This window comes from Pongo abelii, chromosome 9, assembly GCF_028885655.2.
Source record: "Pongo abelii isolate AG06213 chromosome 9, NHGRI_mPonAbe1-v2.0_pri, whole genome shotgun sequence".
Lineage (NCBI taxonomy): Eukaryota > Metazoa > Chordata > Mammalia > Primates > Hominidae > Pongo > Pongo abelii.
Window position 1 is genome coordinate 58,828,198 of NC_071994.2, and position 24,189 is coordinate 58,852,386.

At 46.0% G+C, this 24,189-nt stretch overlaps 1 protein-coding gene across 1 annotated transcript; it reads right to left on the reverse strand.

The window, feature by feature from the left end:
• Window positions 1–387: 387 nt before the first annotated feature.
• Window positions 388–13,333, reverse strand: LDHA (lactate dehydrogenase A; the record flags this gene model as incomplete). The annotated part of the gene is given in 8 exon segments (NM_001133310.1): window positions 388–1,128; window positions 2,671–2,794; window positions 4,454–4,571; window positions 5,260–5,433; window positions 6,909–7,082; window positions 8,346–8,463; window positions 10,932–11,081; window positions 13,260–13,333. Coding segments are annotated over 7 exon segments (999 nt in total). The 3' UTR covers window positions 388–963.
• Window positions 13,334–24,189: the final 10,856 nt, after the last annotated feature.

Here is a 24,189-nt window from a genome sequence, read left to right on the forward strand (position 1 = left end):
AGGCATGAGCCACCGCACCCGGCCTTAAAATTGTTTTTAATTGTTACCGGCTTACAGAGGGAGAAAGATCTCAAAAGTCTGTGTTCCCTATAGTGACACACTACCATTGCCTATATTCAGTTGGCAAATCAATTTTACATGTACGTATAGAATGTTACTTTCCAATTATGATTAGCATTATTATCAAATATATAATACTTTGGGACTTATAATGGAAGTGGTACCAATACAACACAGTTGACTATTACATCCTCTGCTATTAGTCAATATCCCTTTCAGAAAAAATCGTTGCAGGGTTGCCCAAGAATAGCCTAATATTTCCAAATTAATATAATAACTAGCAGCTTTATGACTTCATATCTTAATATAATGAATTAACCAAAGTAGTCACTGTTCAAGGTTTATTGGGGGTTTTAGTTGGTATAACACTTGGATAGTTGGTTGCATTGTTTATATGTAGATCTTTTTACGTTATATGGTAATGTACACTACTGATATAGTTCACAAAATAAGATCCTTTGGAAGAATTATGCACAAGACATGATATTGGATTTATACACTGGATCCCAGGATGTGACTCACTGGGAAAAAATGTTGGACTAGGCATGTTCAGTGAAGGAGCCAGGAAGTTATATAACACACGGTAAACATCCACCTGGCTCAAGGGGCAAATGCAGCACGTACAGCATTGGCAGTGGTGCATCAGAGGTGGCAGAACTATTTCACACTAACCAGTTTAGCACTACACAAGATTAATCAAGATTAATACCATCCAGCATCAGGATATAGCTGTGGATTTTACAAACCATTCCTATTTCTAACTTCAGGAGTTGATGTTTTTTCCAGTCCATCTTAAAATATTACTGCTTTAATCACAGATCAGATAAAAAGGACAACATGCACAACCTCCAACTAGAATCCTGTTGTAGCCTAGACAGTGAAATGATATGACATCAGAAGACTTTAAAATTGCAGCTCCTTTTGGATCCCCCAAAGTGTATCTGCACTCTTCTTCAAACGGGCCTCTTCCTCAGAAGTCAGAGTCACCTTCACAAGGTCTGAGATTCCATTCTGTCCCAAAATGCAAGGAACACTAAGGAAGACATCATCCTTTATTCCATAAAGACCCTGAAGATGAAATGAAAAAAAAAATCTCACATTTTGTCTGTGCATTCCAGGGTTTCCCAAGACTTACAGTCTCTATAATTATAAAGCTTTTTTTTTTTTTTAATCTTTTTTTTTGAGGCAGAGTCTCGCTCTGTCGCCCAGGCTGGAGTGCAGTGGTACGATCTCAGCTCACCGCAACCTCCACCTCCAGGGTTCAAGTGATTCTCCTGCTTCAGCCTTCTGGGACTACAGGCGTGTGCCACCACACTTGGCTAATTTTTGTATTTTTAGTACAGACGGGGTTTCACCATGTTGGCCAGGTTGGTCTCAAATTCTTGACCTCAGGCGATCCACCTCTTGGCCTCCCCAAAGGGCTGGGATTACAGGCATGAGCCACAGAGCCCCGTCACTTTTTTTTTTTTTTTTTTTTTTAAGATGGAGTTTCACTCTTGTTGCCCAGGCTTGTGTGCAACGGTGCAATCTCAGCTCACTGCAACCTCTACCTCCTGGGTTCAAGTGATTCTTCTGCCTCAGCCTCCCAAGTAGCTGGGATTACAGGCGCCTGCCACCACGCCCGGCTAATTTTGTATTTTTAGTAGAGATAGGGTTTCACCATGTTGGTCAGGCTGGTCTTGAACTACTGACCTCAGGTGATCCACCCCTTGGCCTCCCAAAGTACCGGGATTACAGGCATCAGCCGCCGAACATGGCTTTTTTTTTTTTTTTTTTTTTTAACAGAGACAAGATCTCACTATACTGCCTAGGGTGGTCTCAAACACCTGGGCTCAAGCGATTCTCCTGCCCTTGGCCTTCCAAAGTGCTGGCATTACAGCTGTCAGTCACTGCGTGTGGCCTAATTATGAAGATTTTAAAATACAACTTGAGGCCGGGTGCGGTGGCTCACACCTGCAATCCCAGCATTCAGGGAGGCCGAGGCGGGTGGATCACAAGGTCAGGAGTTTGAGCAGCCTGGCCAGTATGGTGAAACTCCATCTCTACTAAAAATACAAAAATTAGCCGGGCGTGGTGGCACGCACCTGTAGTCTCAGCTACTCAGGAGGCTGAGGCAGAAGAATCGCTTGAACCTGGGAGGCAGAGGTTGCGGTGAGCCAAGATCGGCCACTGCACTGCAGCCTGGGTGACAGAAGGAGACTGTCTCAAAAAAATAAAAAACTTTGGTAAGTAGAAATTCCTTTTCAGGTGTTATGATTTAATGAATAGTATAAAAAAATCATTAAAAATAGTAACATAACGCTAACTTGAATATAATTTCTATTTTCCCCAATAGAGAAAGTTTATTTCTTTTATAGTCTTCCACCTACCTCAGTATAATTGAACGAGACTTTTTTGTAGTCAAATTATCAAGTATCTATGTGTTGAACAGGCCTAGTGGACGTTAATCCTAAAGCTCAACCATTTCTTTCAAAAAAGGAAAGCTGTGGGTACATTAATTTATTTCACTTAAGTCAGTAATGGAAGATTTGTATTAATCTTTCTCAGAAGAATCTTTTTTAAAAAGCCAGAAAAAGCATTCAAATACAGTGTAGCACTACACAGACCTACCTTAATCATGGTGGAAACTGGGTGCACACGCCTAAGATTCTTCATTATACTCTCTGCCAAATCTGCTACAGAGAGTCCAATGGCCCAGGATGTGTAGCCTTTGAGTTTGATCACCTCATAAGCACTGTATGATAGGAAACCATAGGTAAGGGCAGAAAAAGCAGGGTGGGAGAAAGAAAGAAAAACAAAGTTTTCATTAATACACATTTTACAGTAAATAATGCCACAATGTTGCAGTATACCAAGAATAACCCTTGCACATGTATGCTAGGATATTATGTACAGGGATATTCATTAACAGTACTGTTAGTAACAGCAAAAACATGACAATCTTTCCAATGTCCTCCAACAGAAGAATGGATAAATCATGGTATACTGATACAATGGAATATTACACAACTATCAAAAAATAAACTATAGCTACTTGTAAAAAAAACTGGATAATTCTTAAAAATATAATATTGAATTTTAAAAAGAAATCCAAGATAACATAGCATTCTTAACTCAGGATTATCTCAAGTGGGAGCATGAGGGGGACAGAGGGATAGCTGGGGGAAAGAGCACAGAATCCACTTATTTCCAAACACCAGCAGAATACTAAATTCTGATTCAACAATGTTATTTGACAGATATTGTCAGTGTTTCTTTCTTCAGCTGGGTGGTAGGTTCACAGGTTTTATTTAATTAAACAAATACAAACAAGAGGGCCTTGCTTGACCAATCACAAGAATATGTTATGAACTAAAGATCATGATTCTTTTTTTTTTTTTTTTTTTTTGAGACTGAGTCTCGCTCTGTTGCCCAGGCTGGAGTGCAGTGGCGCGATCTCAGCTCACTGCAAGCTCCACCTACCGGGTTCACGCCATTCTCCTGCCTCAGCCTCCCGAGTAGCTGGGACTACAGGCGCCTGCCACCACGCCTGGCTAATTTTTTGTATTTTTAGTAGAGACGGAGTTTCACTGTGTTAGCCAGGATGGTCTCGATCTCCTGACCTCGTGATCCGCCTGCCTCGGCCTCCCCAAGTGCTGGGATTACAGGCATGAGCCACTGCGCCCGGCTATGATTCATTTTTTAATTCTATAGACCTGAGGTCCACACAGGATCACAAAGGTAAATAATGCCACCAAGTTGAAAGCGTCCCTATTTCAATAATTTTTTTTCCTTTGAGACAGGCTCTTACTGTGTCACCCAGGCTAGCAGGCTGGAGTGCAGTGGCAGGATCTCGCTTCATTGCAGCCTTGACCTCCCAGGCTCAGGCGATCCTCCTGCTTCAGCCTCTCAAGTAGCTAGGACCACAGGTGCTCACCACCATCCCTAGCTAATTTGTGTATTTATTGTAGAGACAGGGTTTTGCCCTGTTGCCCAGGCTGGTCTTGAACTCCTGAGCTCAAGTGATCCTAGGGCCTGGGCCTTCCAAGGTGAGGCACATTCTTTTTTTTTTTTTTTGGCTAACATGGTAAAACCCCATCTCTACTAAAAATACAAAAAAATTAGCCGGGCATGGTGGCACATGCCTGTAGTCCCAGCTACCCAGGAGGCTGAGGCAGGAGAATCGCCTGAACCCGGGAGGCAGAGGTTGCAGTGAGCCAAGATTGAGCCACTACACTGCAGCCTGTGCGAAAGGGCAAGATTCTGTCTCAAACAAAAAACAAAACAAAACAAAAAAACCACACAAGTTTTCTAACAAAAAGTTCTCAAATGCAAATACTATTACAATTTTAACCTTTTAAATAAAAATAGTAAATGTTAATATTCTGTGTTGCCAAATTAAAAGATTTATTACCTCTCAACCACCTGCTTGTGAACCTCTTTCCACTGTTCCTTATCTTTATCAGTCCCTAAATCTGGGTGCAGAGTCTTCAGAGAGACACCAGCAACATTCATTCCACTCCATACAGGCACTAAAAGAAATAGTACAGACTACATTTATTTTCATGTACCAACAGATTAGTAATTGTGATTCAGTTTCCTAACTCTCTTATCTTCGGAGGAAGAATACTCAATTTTGGTAGATGGTCAAGACTACTAATGTAGTCATTACTCACTTTTAGATTAGATTTTCATTTACTTACATTATATAAAACTAAGAATTTTCACTATATTTTAACCTGTTTCTCTGGCCAACTGAAATGTTTAACCCATGTATATTTGAAATATAAAGATAGTATGAGAACATAAGGGGGGTTTTCTTAGCATACAGAACCTAATCATAACATTTTTCAACTGTGATAATAATATAACTTTTGTGCACTCCATTTGGATTGGCTGACCTTTTCAGGGCCAGGCAGTACAAGTCAGGTATAAACAGCTGTGATATTAAATGACTGAAGTCATCCTAAGAACTACAGTCTTAAGATATCCATGGTAAGAAGAGAAATTTCATTCCCCATCCCCCTCGCCATAAAATGCCATATAAAATGGCAACAATCTTAACAATTCTTAACATATAATTATACAAAATGCTAGATTTCGGGAAACCATTCTATCCTACTGAATGGATATTTGATTAGGCTCTAATTGAATAATACAATGCCCATCGACTTTTTATATAATCTTTTCAAAAACAAAAAGAAAATAACTTATGCTTACCACTGGAATCTCCATGTTCTCCAAGGACCCACCCATGACAGCTTAATGGGTGAACTCCCAGCCTTTCCCCCATCAGGTAACGGAATCGGGCTGAATCCAGATTGCAGCCACTTCCAATAACACGGTTTTTGGGAAAACCACTTATCTTCCAAGCCACGTAGGTCAAGATATCCACTATGAAAAAGGAGAAAATAAAAATCACCCATTATCCCCTCCCCACACACAAAAAAGCCCTACTATGAAGAAAACACTTAAGCAGATACTAGGTGATCATTAGATAATGATAGGCTACTCCAGATATATGGCTTTGTAAGGATCCTGATATTGATCATGGCCAACCAATAATTTTGTTGATATTTTTAAGCCTCTACACTATGTATATCAAGTCCATTAAGTATTCAAAAAGTAGTTTTGGCTGGGCATGACAACTCACACCTGTAATCCCAACACTTTGGGAGGCTGAGGTGGGAGGACTGCCTGAGGCCAGCAGTTCAAGACCAGCCTGGGCAACATAGCAAAACCCCATCTCTATAAAAAACTTTAAAAAACTAGCCGGGCATATTGGTGCACGCCTGTAGTCCTAGCTACTTAAGAGGCTGAGGAAGAAGGATCACTTGAGCCTAGTAGGTCAAAGCTGCCATGATCATCCCATTGCCCTCTAGCTTGGGCGACAGAGTGAGATGTGGTCTCAAAAAAAAGTATAGTAACAGTTTTATGAAAATAAACTGTTTATCAACTAAGAGACAATTATGGGCCCTGGCACGGTGGCTCACGCTTGTAATCCTGATACTTTGGGAGGCTGAGGCAGATGGATCACCTGAACTCAGGAAGTTGAGACCAGCCTGGGCAACATGGTGAAACCCCTCTCTACTAAAACTTCAAAAATTAGCTGAGCATGGTGGCACGTGCCTGTAATCCCAGCTACTTGGGAGGCTGAGGCAGGAGAATTGCTTGAACCCAGGAGGCAGAGGTTGCAGTGAGCCAAGATCGAACCACTGCACTCCAGCCTGAGCTACAAAGTGAGACTGTCTCAAAAAAAGAATAACAATTATTCACAAACTTATCACTTATCCAAGATCTTGGGCAGGTAATTTTAAGCTCCAACTACATTTAAAGGCATTGTATTCCCTTTAATGTTTTAAAATTATTTAAAAAAAAAAAAAAACAAATCTCCTTAGAAGGGAAATGAAACATGAAAAATAAATGAATCAATAAATATGCGTGGTTGGGCGCGGTGGCTCACGCCTGTAATCCTAGCACTCTGGGAGGCAGGTGAACTGCTTGAGGCCAGGAGTTCAAAACCAGCCTGGCCAACATGGTGAAACCCTGTCTCTACTGAAAATATAAAAAATTAGCCACGTGTGGTGGCAGGCGCTTGTAATCCCAGCTACTTGAGAGGCTGAGGCAAGATAATCGCTTGAACCCATGAGGCAGAGGTTGCAGTGAGCCCCGATTGCGCCACTGCACTCCAACCTGGGCGACAAGAGCAAAACTCTGCCTCAATATATATATATTTTTAAATAATATTTGAAAATATTAAAAAAAATTTTTTTAAATATTTGAAAATATTTAAAATACATATAATATATATATCATATACTATCAATTTTACTATAGCTTGTCAATTTTTATGTAGTTAAAAGCCTCACCTGGATTTGAAACAATAAGCAACTTGCAGTTCGGGCTGTATTTCACAACATTAGGAATGATGAATTTAAAGATGTTCACGTTACGCTGGACCAAATTAAGACGGCTTTCTCCTTCTTGCTGACGTGCCCCAGCCGTGATAATGACCAGCTTGGAGTTTGCAGTTACATTATAGTCTAGAGAAAAGGGGAATAATGACCAGATTAAGGCCTTTAGAATAAATTTTACCTAGGCAGCAAAAATTTGTTCCATAAATGCCCCACAGACCTTTCTTGTTCTTAGAGTTTTATCATTATGGCTTCTTAAATGGAGGAAGAGCATGTCAACACCTTCCTTGTATTCTAGTTTTAGTCAAGTTGTAACTTTATGTAACTACAGTTAGGGAGAGCTAGAGGGAATCAAGTTTGTTATTTGATTCTCCTATTAATTTCTTACATATCCTCAAATTTTTTGATCCCCAAGCTCAACGTTCACACTCTTCCATACTCCTGTTTCTACTTAACTGGTGTCCTATCAGCCCAGGAACAGGCAATTTCCTCGTGTGTGCGTGTGTGTGTGGTGGTGGTGGTAGGGGGACTTGTTTTTAAGCAGAGACAGCTTTACACTTAACAAGCATATTTTGCTTCTAGATACCCTATGGCACAAGAGAGTTAAGCCAGTGATGAAGGGAGTTGCCCATCAGCGAGGTGGTCAGTGATTTTCAGGTATCAAAATAGACACTATTTGGGCTCACATTCAGGTTTCTTGGCTGATGCTGTTAAGTGTGAAAGGGTCAAGCCAAGAATATTAGCTGAACAGGCTCACTTATTTACCCTATTCTCAACTTTGTGTGTGAAAGGATGTGGGGAAAAGTAAGTAACACAATGTGGTTAAATACAGACCTAAGGTTTAAGCTTTACTCATTACATTCTAATTCAGATGGTTTCCATAGCATGGACAAATTGGATTACTATTTTAAACCATTTACTAGAAATTGAAACTTTGATATTCACAGGCACCCAAGTGAAATTGTTCCCAGGCTCTTGCACCCTGCATTTAAAACAAAATCTTAAAAGAGCTAGGATTTCAAGCCTGATAAAGCATTTAAGTCTAAGGCCAGGCATAGTGGTTCACACCTGCAATCCCAGTACTTTGGAAGGCTAAGGAAGGAGGATCACTTGAGCCCAGTGGTTCAAGACAGGCCTGGGCAACACAGCGAGTCCCCATCTCTACAAAAAGTAAAAAAATTAGCTGGGCATGGTAGCATGCCCTACAGTCCCAGTTTCTTTGTGAGGGGGAAGGGGTAATGAAGTGGAAGGAGGATTGCTTAAGCCTGGGGTTTGAGGCTGCGGTGAGCCATAACCGTGCAACTGCACTCTACCCTAAGCAACAAAGGGAGACCATCTGGAAAAAGAATTTAAGTCAAGCATGGATCATAATATAAACTTGTTGAAATCAACCTTTGCCAGAGACAATCTTTGGTGTTCTAAGGAAAAGGCTGCCATGTTGGAGATCCATCATCTCTCCCTTCAATTTGTCTTCGATGACATCAACAAGAGCAAGTTCATCTGCCAAGTCCTAAAAGACATCAAATCTTTAGTTAAATGGAAAATTGCCACTTCTAGATTTTTAGAAGAGCATGAAAAATTTCTATATTTCCGGCATAGGAGAGTTCTGTTACTTTATTAGTACAGTATCGAGATATTCAAAGTAGAGGGCACCCCATTTCAAAAGCTGACTTACAGATTACTCCATACGTAAAGGATAGCACTGGTCAGATAGCACTGACCCTCCCCTCCAGCCCTGTCTCCCCACTGAAGCACGCTCTATAGGAGTTCCACCACTGCAGATGTGGAAGCCGAACACTGGACTGGCAGTTGCTAGAATAACTTCCAATTATATAAAACTGCTCTATCTACTCTCTCAAATTCCATCCTACACACCAATTTTAGGTTGTTATTCATTTAACTAGGTGATATTGACCAGCATCAAGACTTGAAATTGGTAAGAAATATTCTGGCCAGGCATAGTGACTCACATCTGTAATCCCAACACTTTGGGAGGCCGAGGCGGACAGATCACTTGAGGTCAGGAGTTCAAGACAGCCTGGTCAGGCCAGGCGCGGTGGCTCACGCCTGTAATCCCAGCACTTTGGGAGGCCGAGGCAGGCAGATCACAAGGTCAGTAGATTGAGACCATCCTGGCTAACACGGTGAAACCCCACCTCTACTAAAAAATACGAACATTTAGCCGGGCGTGGTGGTGGGTGCCTGTAGTCCCAGCTACTTGGGAGGCTGAGACAGGAGAATGGCATGAACCCAGGAGGTGGAGCTAGCAGTGAGTGGAGTTCACACCACTGCACTCTAGCCTGGGCGACAGGGCGAGACTCCTTCTCAGAAAAAAAAAAAAAAAAAAAAAAGACCAGCCTGGCCAATATGGTGAAACCCCGTCTCTACTAAAAATACAAAAATTAGCCGGGCATGGTGGTGGGTGCCTGTAGTCCCAGCTACTAGGGAGGCTAAGACAGGAGAATCGCTTGAACCCAGGAGGTCAAGTGAGCTAAGATCATGCCACTGCACTCCAGCCAGGGCAACAAAACGAGATTCCGTCTCAAAAAAAAAAGTTAAAAGGTTAAGAAGTCTGATTTCCGCCCATCTTTCAGAGATGGAATCTGAACTATTCCCTGGTTGATTCCATATATGAGCCAATACTAACAGTTATGGATAAATAGGTTTGTGCAGTGTATAATACTGGCAAAAAATATCCTTATAGTTGCAACTCAAAGTTCATAGGTGCATTTCAGGCCAGGAACACCAATAACAGCTTTAATACAAATGGATGTGGTCTATCCTTACCAAAAAAGTTATTCAAGCTGCAGATCTATCCCTAAATCATCCACAATATAATGAGTGTCAGTTACTCTTCTTACCCACACCTGAGCCACAGGCCATCACAGAGAAAAACCATAGGCGGTTTGTAGGTGTGGGGAAAACAGCATCAATTTCTCATCTAGTGGGTAAGGAATAAAAGTTGGTGTATTATGTGGCCTTTCCTAAGAACATATGTAGAGTCACCTGTGTTGTTACAAGGCCTTTTCATAGCTCATTTCTGTCTTTAGTCCCTTCTCACTTGAATCCATTTCTATTCAGAACCCACAATTCATCATTTTACTTTTATTAGAAACTCCACATCTGAACTTCAGATTTTTTTTTTTTTTTTTGAGATGGAGTCTCGCTGTCGCCCAGGCTGGAGTGGAGTGGTGCTATCTCGGGTGACTGCAACCTCCACCTCCTGGGTTCAAGCAATTCTCTTGCCTCAGCCTCCCAAGTAGCTGGGACTATAGGCGTGTGCCACCACGCCCGGCTAATTTTTTGTATTTTTAGAAGAGATGGGGTTTCATCGTGTTAGCCAGGATGGTCTCCAGCTCCTGACCTCGTGATCCGCCCACCTCGGCCTCCTAAAGTGCTGGCATTACAAGCGTGAGCCACTGTGCCCCGCCTCAGACATTTTAATGTTGTAAGCTGCCTCAATTTCTTTTAAATATAAATAAGGTTTCAATAGTGTAATAAGGAGTGCTTTACTCACAATTTCTTTTTTCTAATTAAATTTTAGCTCCATAATTGATAACAAAATTGCTATCCAAGGCACTGGGGCAATGAGGTTTGGGTGGGAGAACTTAAGATTTCCCATATAATTATACCATATGTATGTGTCATTTTCAATTCAAAAATCCTTAAAAGAATTTTGGCTCATTTAAAGTCATGGACCCTTCCTTTTCATTGGTAGTCAACCCATGCATGTTAATACAGAATAATGAATTTTAGGAACTTGGTCTCCAGCCTGATAACCTTTGATTCTTTTTAATTTCAGATACACTTTTGGTGTATCATCATATTTCAAAAGTTTGTTTCACAGAAAGTTATCTGAATGAGTGCATAAATCTAAATATTGTTATATGAAATGTAATAATACAATTCTAGGGGTAGGAGTGGGGGTAGAGGATGCGGTCAAGGTATGGGCTTCCAGTGTGGTAGACTCTCACTTACCTTCATTAAGATACTGATGGCACAGGCCATGCCAACAGCACCAACCCCAACAACTGTAATCTTATTCTGGGGGGTCTGTTCTTCCTTTAGAAGATTATGAATCAGCTGATCCTTGAGAGTTGCCATATTGGACTTGGAACCAAAAGGAATCTATAGGAGGAAAAACATTTAGTGTCACTACAGCTTCTTTAATGTTTATTAACCAAGAGATTTTTTTAAGCTATTTTACTTCCTTTGTATTTGCCACTATAAATCAGAAGAGATGACTAAAAAGGGAGGGGAAAAACCTAATGGTTGCCAAAAGAGAGTTGAAAGGCCTAATGACAGGGTCTGTGAAGAGTGAAGGCCCGCACCTTAGCGTGGAAAAGGAATATCGACGTTTGGGTGTAAGTATAGCCTCCTGAGGGCTCACCCATCGCGGTTCATTAACCCCAAGTGGGGCTGGCCTTTCCTCAGACAAGATCACTCTGAGCTACTCCGGCTCCTACAGCAAGGACACAGCCAGGCTGCTCAAGTAAAAACCGGAGATACGTGCAGAAAAGCCATTAACTGCCACAAAGCTCGAGCCCGAGGCACATGAGCCTGCGGTGATCCGCGCGCATGCGCGCTTTGTGACTCTCCTTCCCGCTCCGAAAGGTGGGTGGAAATCAGACTAATTGCTGGGTCCTCCGAACGCCCGGCTTTTACGCCCCGCCCAAGTCCGGAAGATGGGCGGGCCCAGGAACTTGTACGCGTGCGCATGCGCATTACAGCACACAGGGGCGAAGCCGATTAGTCCAGCGGCCTCCGGCCATTGGGAAGCTGGCATCGGGCCAGAAGGCAGAAGCCTGAGAAGCCCCGCCCGTAAGCAGAGGCAATCTGGAGCTATGCAGCTCAGTGGGTGAGAGGGAGGGAGCTGGGATTCAGACTTCAGACCTAATGAATGCCCCGAAGCAGATGCGAGCAACGTGAAGCCTAGCTGGCAGCCTCCCAGGCCTGGCGCGCAGCCAGCGCCAGACTTTAAATCGCATTACTAGAAACCAGGGCCTGTTAACCAACCGGGAGGGAGGCGCACGGTGTGGCTTCTGCCGTGATCCTCGTTGCAAAGGCCTGTCAGGCCCAGTATGAAGAAATAGTTTCAGTACAGGGAGTGTAGAAATAGCTGCAGAAGACCTCAGGCCTGCAGCCCTAGAGTTAATAGCTACTTGGAGGAACCCTCGAATTCTTTCCACCCTGTTAATCCAACCCTGCACTGCATTCGCTGGAGGAAATATCACAGGCTGCATCCCCAAAGTATCACGTCTAGTTTTGACACCACTCCAAAGGGCAAAAATCCGAGAGGACCTCTAGGCAGGCAGTCAGCCCAGAGTCACCAAGCTGGAGCCGGGTCTCTCCTTACAAATCACTGCTATTTCTAGACAGCCTTGTAAGGTTTTAGCCTGGCAGGGGGAAGGGAGTTCCTGCGGACACCTGCTAGCTTCACTGAACGGCCCCGGGATCCAATGCTACCTTTAATGTAGGAGCGGAGGTGGGAGGGCATGGGATGAGGGAAGGGTGCGTCTAGAGGCGAGAGACATGCAAAAACGAGTTCTACACCTCTCCTCTGCCGCCTACTCACTGGGAACTTAGAGATCCCTGACTGTCTCCTAGCTTTCGGTCTCCCCATTTGTTAAAAGGGGGAGTTGGTACCGGCGGATCCTACTCAACTGGCCGTCTGAGGTGCGTTAGGGCTGGGATGCTGCCTGCCTTCATCTTTGCATGCGCCGTGCCTAGCGCAGCCCGAGATACACCAGTAGCTTCTTAATAAATGCGCAAAGAGCTCCCTATAATCTGCAGGCAGCAGCTGCCCTCACGGAGCCCACCTCTCCAGCGTCCCAAGAGAAAAATGCAAGCCGCGTGGTACTCAGCCGCTTTCCGGCTTCCAAGAACCCGCCCCGGACAAGCTGAGGCTTTTTTGGCTCTATGGGCTCCGGGAACTGGACCTCGAGTTTTGCACCGCCCGCCGATTTCGAGCCCAGAAGTATCCCCCACCCTTAAGGCCTATCATATCCTTGTTCCGCACCCACCCAGGCTTTCGACCCCTGGTTGGGTGCGGCCACCTCCTCGGTTCCCTAGCGCGGCCAGAAGCCATGGTTCCCGCTTAGAGCAAAAGCAGAGCGCGGCGAGCTCCGAACACATGCGTGGTGTGGACCGCCGCCCAGAGGTCTCGGGGCTGTGCTTCTGGGAAGCGGCTCCTACACCTCCCGGGAGCAGGAACCCCTTCGCGAGCAGCGGAAGCCAGCAGAGCCAGAGGCAGTTGGCTCTACCCGCCCATCCCTCTGGCGCCGTGCGCGCAGGGCCCTACCGTACCGGGAATGCACGTCGGGCGGTCGTCGGGTGCGCGTGGCAATGAGATCCGGAATCGGCGGCAGCGGCTGCAGCACTCTGAGCTGGGCGCGGGAGGGGCCTTAAGGGAACAGCTATGCTGACGTCAGCGGGGGAGGGGGGGGCCGGCGGACGTGCGGGAACCCACGTGTGAGTCGGGCTGGGGGTGGATGCAGAGCCAGGCGGGGCACTGGAGAGGCCCGGGTGGCGCGCGCAGCCAGACAACCGACCGGCAGACTGCTCCACGTGCGCTGGGACATCTAAGTAAGGTGCTGCTCTCCAGCCACAGAAGCCCGGGTCGGAGCCATGAGCCTAAGTCGGGACGACCTTCAGTTTCCTCATCCATGAAACCTGGGGAGGTTACTCTCAGGGAGGCTTGGATCTGTTTCTTCTTCATCCCTGTTTCTCAGCGTCCAGAACAGCTTCTGGCACGTAATAGGCACTCCACAAATATTTGTTGAACGAAAGGAAGAAAATGCCTAGCAGTCAGTCAGTCTGTTCTTACCTAAGTCGAGTGACCTCCAAAACTTGACGCTGCTTTACCCTCTGCTGCTAAGCCTACCAGCTCCCACTCACAGTGAAGCCTTGGCCTCTCAGGCCTTGCAGGGTGACTCAGTTCAAATTTACATTTTATTCTGCACTTCCTACTGCCCACCCCACTGGCATCTCATCTCGAGTCTCAGCCATACCCAAGAACTGTCGGTGGTTTGTTTTTTTGGTTTTGGTTTTTTGTTTATTTGGTTTTTTTGTATTTTTCGAGACAGGGTCTCACTCTGTCACCCAGGCTGGAGGGCAGTGGCGTGATCATGGCTCCCTGCAGCCTCGAGCTTCTGGCTCAAGCGATCTTCCCACCTCGGCTCCCCGAAGTGACTGGGACTACAAGCGCGCCCACTTGCCCTGCGATTTTTTTTTAATTATTAATTTTTTTTTTTTTTGAAACGGAGTCGCTCTGTCGCCCAGGCTGGAGTGCAGTGGGCTGATCTCGGCTCACTGCAACCTCCGCCTCCCGGGTTCAAGCGATTCTCCTGCCTCAGCCTCCTGAGAAGCTGGGATTACAGCCAAGCGCCACCACGCCCGGCTAATTTTTGTAATTTTTAGTAGAGACTGGGTTTCACCATGTTGGTCAGGCTGATCTCAAACTCCTGGCCTCAAGTGATCTGCCCCCCTCGGCTCCCAAAGAGCTGGGATTACAGGCGTGAGCCACCGTGCCCAGCTCAATTTTTTGTTTTCTCATCACACTTACCTCTGGGCCTGTATTCTTGCTGATTCCATTGCCTAGCCTGCCCTCCTCCATCTCTTCTTTAATTTGTACCAATACTTCCCCACTGTGGGGTATATTATGAAATATATTTGGTAAGCCCTTGAGTATGCCAAAATTTCCTGAATTTTCTGATAGGAGTGTCTTTTGTTATTTATAAAGAGCCTCTTTCCCTGACTTAATGTTAATGAATGAGGAGTCTTAGATAGCCTCAGGAAGGGGCGAGTCATGGGAAAGACCAAATGATTAGGGAATTAGAGGGCTGGAACTTTCAGCCCAAAGGGGTGGATGGGTTTACTTACTCTCTGAACCTACAGCACCAGCCCAGTGCAGCTCTGAGATAGATCCATAACTGAGTTTCTTGGTTTTGATGGAAAACTCTAACCTCAGCTCCAAAATAGCACAAGGGGCCAGGTGCAGTGACTCATGCCTGTAATCCCAGCACCAATGTGGTTAAGGTGGGAGGACTGCTTGAGGCCAGGAGTTCGAGACTAGCCTGGGCAGCATATTGAGACCCTATCTCAAAAAAAAAAAAAAAAAAAATAGCAGGGCATGCTTGGATGTTCTAACAGTTTTCCCATCACTCTAGATTCTAAGATCGCTCTAGGTTCTGAAATGGGGCTCTCACCTCAAACACACAGCTGGAAAGTTTAGGGGTGGGTCACTGATTCTTCAGAGTACCTCAGGGCAGGGCAGATTGCCACAGTGTTTTCCGGTTCCTCAGTCTTTGCAACAATGTTCTCAGTCAGGGCTGGGCCCCTGCCTGCCTACCAAATGTGACCACTGCTGCTGGGAAGAGGTGTGCCAAAGGCAGAGGGCTGAAGTTGGCTGGGGAGACGAAGAATTTTCACCTGAAAGGCTTGGGTTTGGGCACTCTGAGATGACCTGTGAATATAAATTAGGTAGAGTCTTAATTCCCCTAATTTATGATACCTAGCAACAGCTTGCTCCAAGCACAGCTTCAGGCTTCTTAGGCAGAACAACAGCCAGCATTTGACTCCACAAATATGAATAAAACAAATACCATTTACTGAGCACCTGCTATGGTGCCGGCAGCCAGCTAGGTAATCCCCATACTCATCCTTTGGAATAGGCATAATTATCCCCATTTTTCAGATATGGAAACCAAGGCTCAGAAAGGTAAGTGACTTTGCTAAGGTAGTGCAGCTAGTAAGTGGTTTTGGCTGAGACTTTAACCCAGTGCCGACTAACCGCAAAGCCTATGATTTTCTCTCTGTTATAGGATGTTGTCCCACACCACTCCATACAAAGGGCAAGAAATTATCTGGGGGGCTCAAACCAGTCCCAGGCTCAGAAGAGGCCATGGGTGCCAATGGGTGTCTCTGCTGAAACCTTGGTATTCTGCCCTTAGACTGGGACTTAGACCATTGGCTCTCCTGGTTCTCAGGCCTTTGGGCTCGAACTGGAATTTATACCACCAGCTTTCCTGAGTCTCCAGCTTGCAGATGGCAAGATCATGGGACTTCTCCTCCTGCATAAACACATGAGAAAATTCCTCCTCATAAATCTCTTTATATATATTCTTCCATTGGTTCTGTTTCTCTGGAGAACCCTGACTAATATAGAACCCTGACTAATACAATCCAAACAGTAGAACTTCTGTACTAAAGCCAGAGAAGAATGTGGAACCCTTGGAACGGGTCAGAAAACACTTTCAGGGGACAGAACAGAATTCTCAATCTGACCAAGTGTTCTTTGGATGTGGCCTCTTCAAAAGGGAAAATCCCTAGCACAGTCACTATGGAAAACAGTATGGAGGCCCCTCAAAAAACTAAAAATGGAACTTCCATATGATCCAGCTATCTGAGTATATATCCAAAAGAAACGAAATCAGTATATCAAACAGATATCTGCACTCCCATGACTATTGCAGCACTATTCACAATAGCTGAAATATGGATGGACTCAATCTAAGTGTCATCAATGGATGGATGATAAAGAAAATGTGTTGGCCGGGTGCAGTGGCTCATTCCTCTAATCCCAGCACTTTGGGAGGCCAAGGTGGGTGGATCACCTGACGTCAGGAGTTCGAGAGCAGCCTGACCAACATGATGAAACCCCATCTCTACTAAATAAAAAAATTACCTGGGCGTGGTAGTGCATGTCTGTAATCCCCAGCTACTTGGGAGGCTGAAGCAGGAGAATTGCTTGAACCCAGGAAGCAGAGGGGCTGGACATGGTGGCTCATGCCTGTAATCCCAGCACTTTGGAAGGGTGAGGCAGGCAGATTGAGCCCAGGAGTTCAAGACCAGCCTGGGCAACATGGTGAACCCCCATCTCTACAAAAAATACAAAAAAAAAATTAGCTGAGGATGGTGGTAAATGCCTGTAGTCCCAGCTACCCAGGAGGTTGAGGTGGGAGGATCACCTGACCCAGGGAGGTCCAGGCTGCAGTGAACTGTGATGTCACCACTACGATCCAGAGCAAGACCCTGTCTCAAAAAAAAATTTAAAAAAAGAAGAAAAAAATGTGCTATATATACCCAATGAAATACTATTCAGCTGTTTCAGAATGAAATCCTGTCATTTGCAGCAACATGGATGGAACTGGAGGTCATTATGTTAAGTGAAATAAACTGGCACAGAAAGACAAACATCGCATGGTCTCACTCGTGGGAACTAAAAAATTTGTTCTTACGGAGGTAGTGAATAGAATGGTGGTTACCACAAGTTGGGGAGGATAGCGGGGTGAAGGATGAAGAGGGATTGGTTAATGGGTGCAAAAATACAGTTAGGTAGGGCGACTATAGTTAATAACTTATTGTATGTTTCAAAATAGCTAGAAGATTCAGAATGTGCCCAACACAAAGAAATCACAAATATTTGAGGTGATGGATATATCAGTTCCCCAGATTTAATCATTATACATTTTATGCTTGTATCAAAATGTCACATGTACCTCATGCATATATACAACTATTATGTATCAATAAAATTTTTTTAAAGGGAAAATCCCATAAAGAGGTGGTTTGACCAAGGGACAAGCTGGCCTTAGAGAATAGATGCTGCTCAGCACCCACTGTAAGATTTTCCTAAAATGGCCCTGGCTGCAGGATGCTGTCCATCCAAAACACAGTGCTGAGTCATTCTTTCATCTTGTATTTGTTATATGCCTCCTCAAGAGCATTTGGTGGCCCCTCATTGCCTCAAGAATAAAGTCCAAACACTTTGGAAAGACACAGCCAAACCCCTGTGATCCAGCGCCCACATCCCCTCTCTGGTTTTATCTATTTTCCTTCATGCTTCCTATATACCAGTCCCAGGGCTACTCACCACATTCCCCAAATGTGCCATGTACTCTCTCACCTCCAGCCTTCCACCTAGGGAGTTCCTTCATTCTGAGTGCCCTCTTCTTTGCCATCATCCCTGCCCACCTGAGCCCCACATAACCAGCACTCAATATATTCTTTTTTTTTTTTTTTTGAGACAGGGTCTCCGTCTGTGATCCAGTGCAATCTCAGCTCACTGTACGCAACCTCCGCATCCCAGGCTCAGGTGATCCTCCCACCTCAGCCTCCTGAGTAGCTGTAACTATAAGTGTGCACCACAATGCCCGGCTAATTTTTATATTTTTAGTAAAGACGGGGTTTCTCCATGTTGCCCAGCCTCGTCTTGAACTCCTGGGTCCAAGCCATCTGCCTACCTCAGCCTCCCAAATAAATTAATTTATATTGGTGTATGTCTCTGTCACTGAACTGTAAGCTCCTAGTGCAAATAAACTTTTTTTCCACTGGGAAACTTTCTTTCCACTAGGAAAAAATGTTTTCCTAGCACAGAACAAGAAGTTTTCCTAGCACCAGGCACAGTGGCTCATCCTTGTAATACCAGCAACTTTGGGAAGCTGAGGCAGGAGGATCGCTTTAGCCCAGGAGTTTGAGAGTAGCCTAGGCAAAATAACAAGACCTCATCTCTACGAGAAAAAAAAATTAGCTGGGCATGATGGCGTGTGCCTGTAGTCCCAGCTACTCGGGAGACTAAGGTGGCAGAATTGCTTGAGTCCAGAAGGTTGAGGCTGCACTGATCGCTCACTGCACTCCTGGCTGCAGAATGATCGCTCCACTGCACTCCTGCCTGGGAGACAGAGTGAAACTCTGTCTCAAAAACAAACAACAACAACAACAACAAAAAGGCTGGGCACGGTGGCTCACCCCTGTAATCCCAACACTTTGGGAGGCCGAGGCTGGCGGATCACGAGCTCAGGAGTTCGAGACAGACTGGCCAACATGGTGAAACCTTGTCTCTACTAAAAATACAAAAATTTGCTAGGTGCGGTGGCAGGCACCTGTAATCCCAGCTACTCAGGAGGCTGAGGCAGGAGAATTGCTTGAACTCAGGAGGCAGAAGTTGCAGTGAGCCGAGATCACGCCACTGCACTCCAGCCTGGGTGACAGAGCGAGACTCCATCTCAGAAAACAAACAAAAAAACCCCACAAGTTTCTCATTTATCCCCATAACCCAACACATACATTTATTTGTTTAACAAATATATTTTGAATTAAATGCCTGCTATGTAAAGAGACTGTGCTAAGTATTGGGGATACAAAAATGAATACAACAAACTTATAAGCCTTCGAAGACTTTAGTATTTAGTGGAGGAAACTGACAGCCTCTCCCTTAATAGTCAGAATGCATAAGAGAATGTAACTGCTGCAAAAGAGGTAGAGAAAAGTGTTCTGCCATTCAGAGGAGAGAGGGCATTTGGGTGAGGATACCAAAAAAGGCTTCCTGGAAGAGGTAGCATCTGAGCTGGAGCTAGAAGAGGATTTTAATTGGTAAAGATCAGGTGTTGAGAAAGCAGAGAACAAAGCATGAGTAAAATGCACAGGGGCAGGAAAATACATGGTGAGTCTGGTTAATCTTTAGCCTTAAATGCCAGGCTAAGAAATTTGGGGGAGACAGGGTATGCTGGCTGACACTTGTTTTTTTTTTTTTTTTGAGACGGAGTCTCGCTCTGTCGCCCAGGCTGGAGTGCAGTGGCACCAACTCGGCTCACTGCAAGCTCCGCCTCCGGGGTTCACGCCATTCTCCTGTCTCAGCCTCCCGAGTAGGTGGGACTACAGGCGCCCACCACCGCGTCCGGCTAATTTTTTGTATTTTTAGTAGAGACGGGGTTTCACCGTGTTAGCCAGGATGGTCTCCATCTCCTGACCTTATGATCCGCCCCCCTCGGCCTCCCAAAGTGCTGGGATTACAGGCGTGAGCCCCCGCGCCCGGCCGACACTTGTTTTTTTGTTCTTGTTTGTTTGTTTGGTTGGTTGTTTTTGAGATGGAGTCTCGCTCTGTTGCCAGTCCGCAGTGCAGAGGCGCGATCTCCGCTCACTGCAAGCTCCACCTCCCGAGTTCAAGCGATTCTCCTGCCTCAGAATCCCAAGTAGCTGGGACTACAGGCACGCACCATCACACACAGCTAATTTTTTTGTATTTTTAGTAGAGACGAGGTTTCACCATGTTGGCCAGGACGGTCTCGATCTCATGACCTCGTGATCCACCCTGCTGTGTCTCCCAAAATGTTGGGATTACAGGCATGAGCCACTGTGTCCAGCTGGTGGCCAACACTTGTAATCCTAGGACTTTGGGAGCCTGAGGCAGGAGGATTGCTTGAGCCCAGGAGATTGAGGCTGCAGTAAGTCATGCTTACACCACTGAACTCCAGCCTGGGCAACAGAGTAAGGAAAGGAAGGCACCAGGATTTTTTTAGTAATACACAACATACAGATCTACAACATGTACAGACCATATACAGCTCCAACCACATCTGTTCAGAACATACACTTTTCATACAACCCTAGACAGCCCCACAGTCCCTTCGAACCCTCACTGACAGCCTGACTTTTTTTTTTTTTTTACCTTTTCTGTGGTTGCAAAGCTGATGGCTTTCCTGAGTTTCAGGGCCCAAGATGCAGACAACCTCATCAGTCTCTGTTCCTGAGATACCAGGGCCTACTATGTACATACCAAAGTAGAGGCTCCTCTCTTTGGCATGAGAGCAGGCACCTGCTCCTGAGAAACTCCTTCATGTCCCTCTCCTCATCCCAAGCCTCATCTATCTCTCAGATGACAGGAATGGATGCCAGAAGACTCCACCCTGACTGTTCAGCTTCTCCTGGGTGACAACCCCTGGTCCCCTAATGCCTGTCTCCTCCTCACCCGCTCCTCCTCCAGGCAAGGCTCATCCTCAGGCACAAGATGCTGCCTGCATTTCCTCTTTTGGCTTGGACCATCATTCCCTCCAGAATTCATTCCTCACACTGTTCCCTAATAAAATCCATCTCAAAAACTCTAGATTCCTTCCCAGCCACTTCCTAACCCAGGAAATAAGGAGCAGCTGTGCCCTTCCTCTCCCTCTTTCCCTGGCTGGGATTTGGGCCTCAAGCTTCCCATCCCACTGAGAAGTTCCAAAGCAAAGACTGTCACCAGAATTTAAGTGACTTCCAAACCGAGGGCCCCCAAAATCAGTGCTGCAGAGGGAGTCCCAAGGCCCCTTCAAGCCAGACAGTCACCAGTGGCACCCACAAGTAGAAACTGTCTCTTGTCTAATCACAGCAGGGGAGGACCATGGAAAGTTGTGATAGCCTTTCTCTCTGACACCTTGGGTGGCAAGGACAGTGATGGGCATGGCGGGACAGAGACGAGTGGGCAGCTAATGGATAGGGGACACTGGCCTGGGGGTCAGGAGACATGTATTCTTACCCCAGCTATGTCAAGGACACCTGGGTAGCATTGTGGCAGTTGCATTCCCTCTGTAGCCTCAGCACCCTTGACTGTAAACATAAAAGGATCTCTCTTGGCCAGGTGCGGTGGCTCACGCCTGTAATCCCAGCACTTTGGGAGGCCAAGGCAGGTGGATCGCTTGAGGTCAGGAGTTCAAGACCAGCCTGGCCAACATGGTGGAATGTCGTCTCTACTAAAAATACAAAAATTAGCTGGGCTTAATAGTGGGCTCTTGTGAGCCTAGCTACTCAGGAGGCTGAGGTACGAGCATCGAACCCCGGAGGCAGAGGTTGCAGTGAGCCCAGACAGCGCCACTGCACTCCAGCCTGAGCGACAGAGCGAGACTCCGTCTCAAAAAGAAAAAAAAGGGCCTCTTTCTTCCAGCTGTAATGTCCAAGGAGGCTCTGAGGTGGTGAGTCCAGCTTCCACACACACCTTCATTTTTACAATGCTCAGGACTCAGAGGCAAAGCGCTCCCCATTTTGGGAAGTGATCAGGGCTGCTCCTGAGATAAGGGAGAAATGCCTATGACGACAGGAAACCTATGCCTGCCATCCTCTCGTCCCCCATATTAGTTCCAAAACAGGATCCCAAATGCCCAGTACACTGGTGGGTGTTTGTTAAATTTGTTAATAAAAACTATCTTGGCCAGGCGTGGTGGCTCAAGCCTATAATCCCAGCACTTTGGGAGGCTGAGGGGGGGGATCGCGAGGTCAGGAGATCGAGACCATCCTGGCTAACAGGGTGAAACCCCGTCTCTACTAAAAATAATAACAATTTAAAAAATTAGCCGGGCGTGGTGGCGGGTGCCTGTAATCCCAGCTACTCGGAAGGCTGAGGCAGGAGAATGGCATGAACCCGAGAGGCGGAGCTTGCAGTGAGCCGAGATGGCGCCACTGCACTCCAGCCTGGGCGACAGAGCGAGACTCCATCTCCAAAAAAAAAAAAAAAACTATCTTGGGCCTGGCGCAATGGCTTACGCCTGTAATTCCAGCACTTTGGGAGGCCGAGGCGGGTGGATCACTTGAGGTCAGGCATTCAAGACCAGCCTGGCCAACATGGAGAAACCCTGTTTCTACTAAAATACAAAAATTAGGTGGGCGTGGTGGTGGGCTCCTGTAATCCCAGCTATTCAGGAGGCTGAGGCAGGAGAATCGCTTGAACCTGGGAGGCAGAGGTTGCAGTGAGCCGAGATCATGCCACTGTACTACACCTTGGGCAACACAGAGCAAGACTCCTTCCCAATAAAAAACAAACAAACAAACAAAACAAAACAAAAAAACTTGGCCGGGCGTGGTGGCTCATGCATGTAATCCAGCACTTTGGAAGGCTGAGGCAGGTGGATTATGAGGTCGGGCATTCAAGACCAGCCTGGCCAACATGGCGAAACTTCGACTCTACTAAAAAATACAAAAATTAGCCAGGTGTGGTGGCGGGTGCCTGTAGTCCCAGCTACTCGGGAGGCTGAGGCAGGAGAATTGCTTGAACCTGGGAGGCAGAGGTTGCAGTGAGCCAAGATCGTGCCACTGCACTACAGCCTGGGTGACAGAGCAAGACTCTGTCTCAAAAAAAAAAAAAAAAAAAAAAAAAAAATATATATATATATATATATCTTGTCCCAACACAGTGGCTTATGCCTGTAATTCCAACACTTTAGCAGGCCTAGCTGGGAGAATTATTTGAGACCAGGAGTTCAAGACCAGCCTGGGCAACATAGTAAGACCTTGTCCCTACAAAAAATTTTAAAAATTAGGTTCTGCTGGACAAGGGGGCTCTCTGCCCTGTTCTTTGAGCCTGCTCAGAGGACACTGCCCTGAAAAGGCAGCCCTACTCATTTCTGTAGGGTGCTAGAAGGGAAGCCTGAGATTCTATTATGAGGAGCAAAGAAAACTCCTCAGATGCTCAGGAGGGAGCTCAGGCTGTGGGGGGCCGGTGCCGATGTGGAGAAGGCTTCTTCTGTGGCCAGATAAAGGACATCAGGTCCTTCCCTTGCGTGTAGCTGTGGTGGCTTTCACAAGCATTCTCTCAGGGTGTTTTCACCCTGACCAGAAGAGGAAAGCAGGAACTTTAGTATTTGACTGGTGATATTGCCAAAACACAAAAAATTGTATTGCTCCAGGCCACACAGTGGGAAAGTGGCCAAGTGGATTTCAAACTCACCACTCTGTACCTCTGACTTCCTGTCTCACAGTCTGGGAGGATAGTAAGTAAGTACTTAGCCCTTTGCTTCCTGGATATCAAAGGGCAAAAGTAATAAATACTCCCTAGCTCCCTCCCCTGCCCAAGGCTACAGGAAAGTCCAGGCAGCTCCCCTTGCTCACAGGGCTACTTAAGGGCTCTATCTATTAACCTCCCTCTCCCTGGTGTTGCATTAGCCTTGCATGGCCCTTGGGTGTACAGGGCCAAGCTCTGCCTTTTGTACAAACACACTTGCAGCGTCAGGCTCTCACAAAGGACAGTTTCACTGAGCTCATACTCCAGTTTTAGCCACAGAAGGGATGGAAGCCTCAGAAAGATCCTCATAGCCTTGGTCTTCCTTTACCCACTGAATCAGAGGGAGACCACTAGCCCGACACCTGCCCCTGCCTCACTTATGCTGCAGGGCCTCTCAGTGACCCTGCCTAGCCCACAGGGCAGACATTAGTCACACAGTGGAGACTTCTTGCTCAGAGAAGAGAAGGGAAGTTCTCTTGGTCCGACCTAGTGTTTCAGTGGTGGTGACTCAGGGCCTAGAACTTCCCAGCCACCCTAGTGGTTTCTTCTCTGCACCATGTACCATGACCTTCACAACATGCCTGGCACTGTGGATGTGGTTCTCCCTCTAGTCTCTGACTCCTGGGTTTTTTCCACTGTACCAGAGCTTCTTCCAACAGCCCTTGCTTGGAGTTGACAGCTCTGTAGCTTGGCCTCACTCTGCAGGAGGCC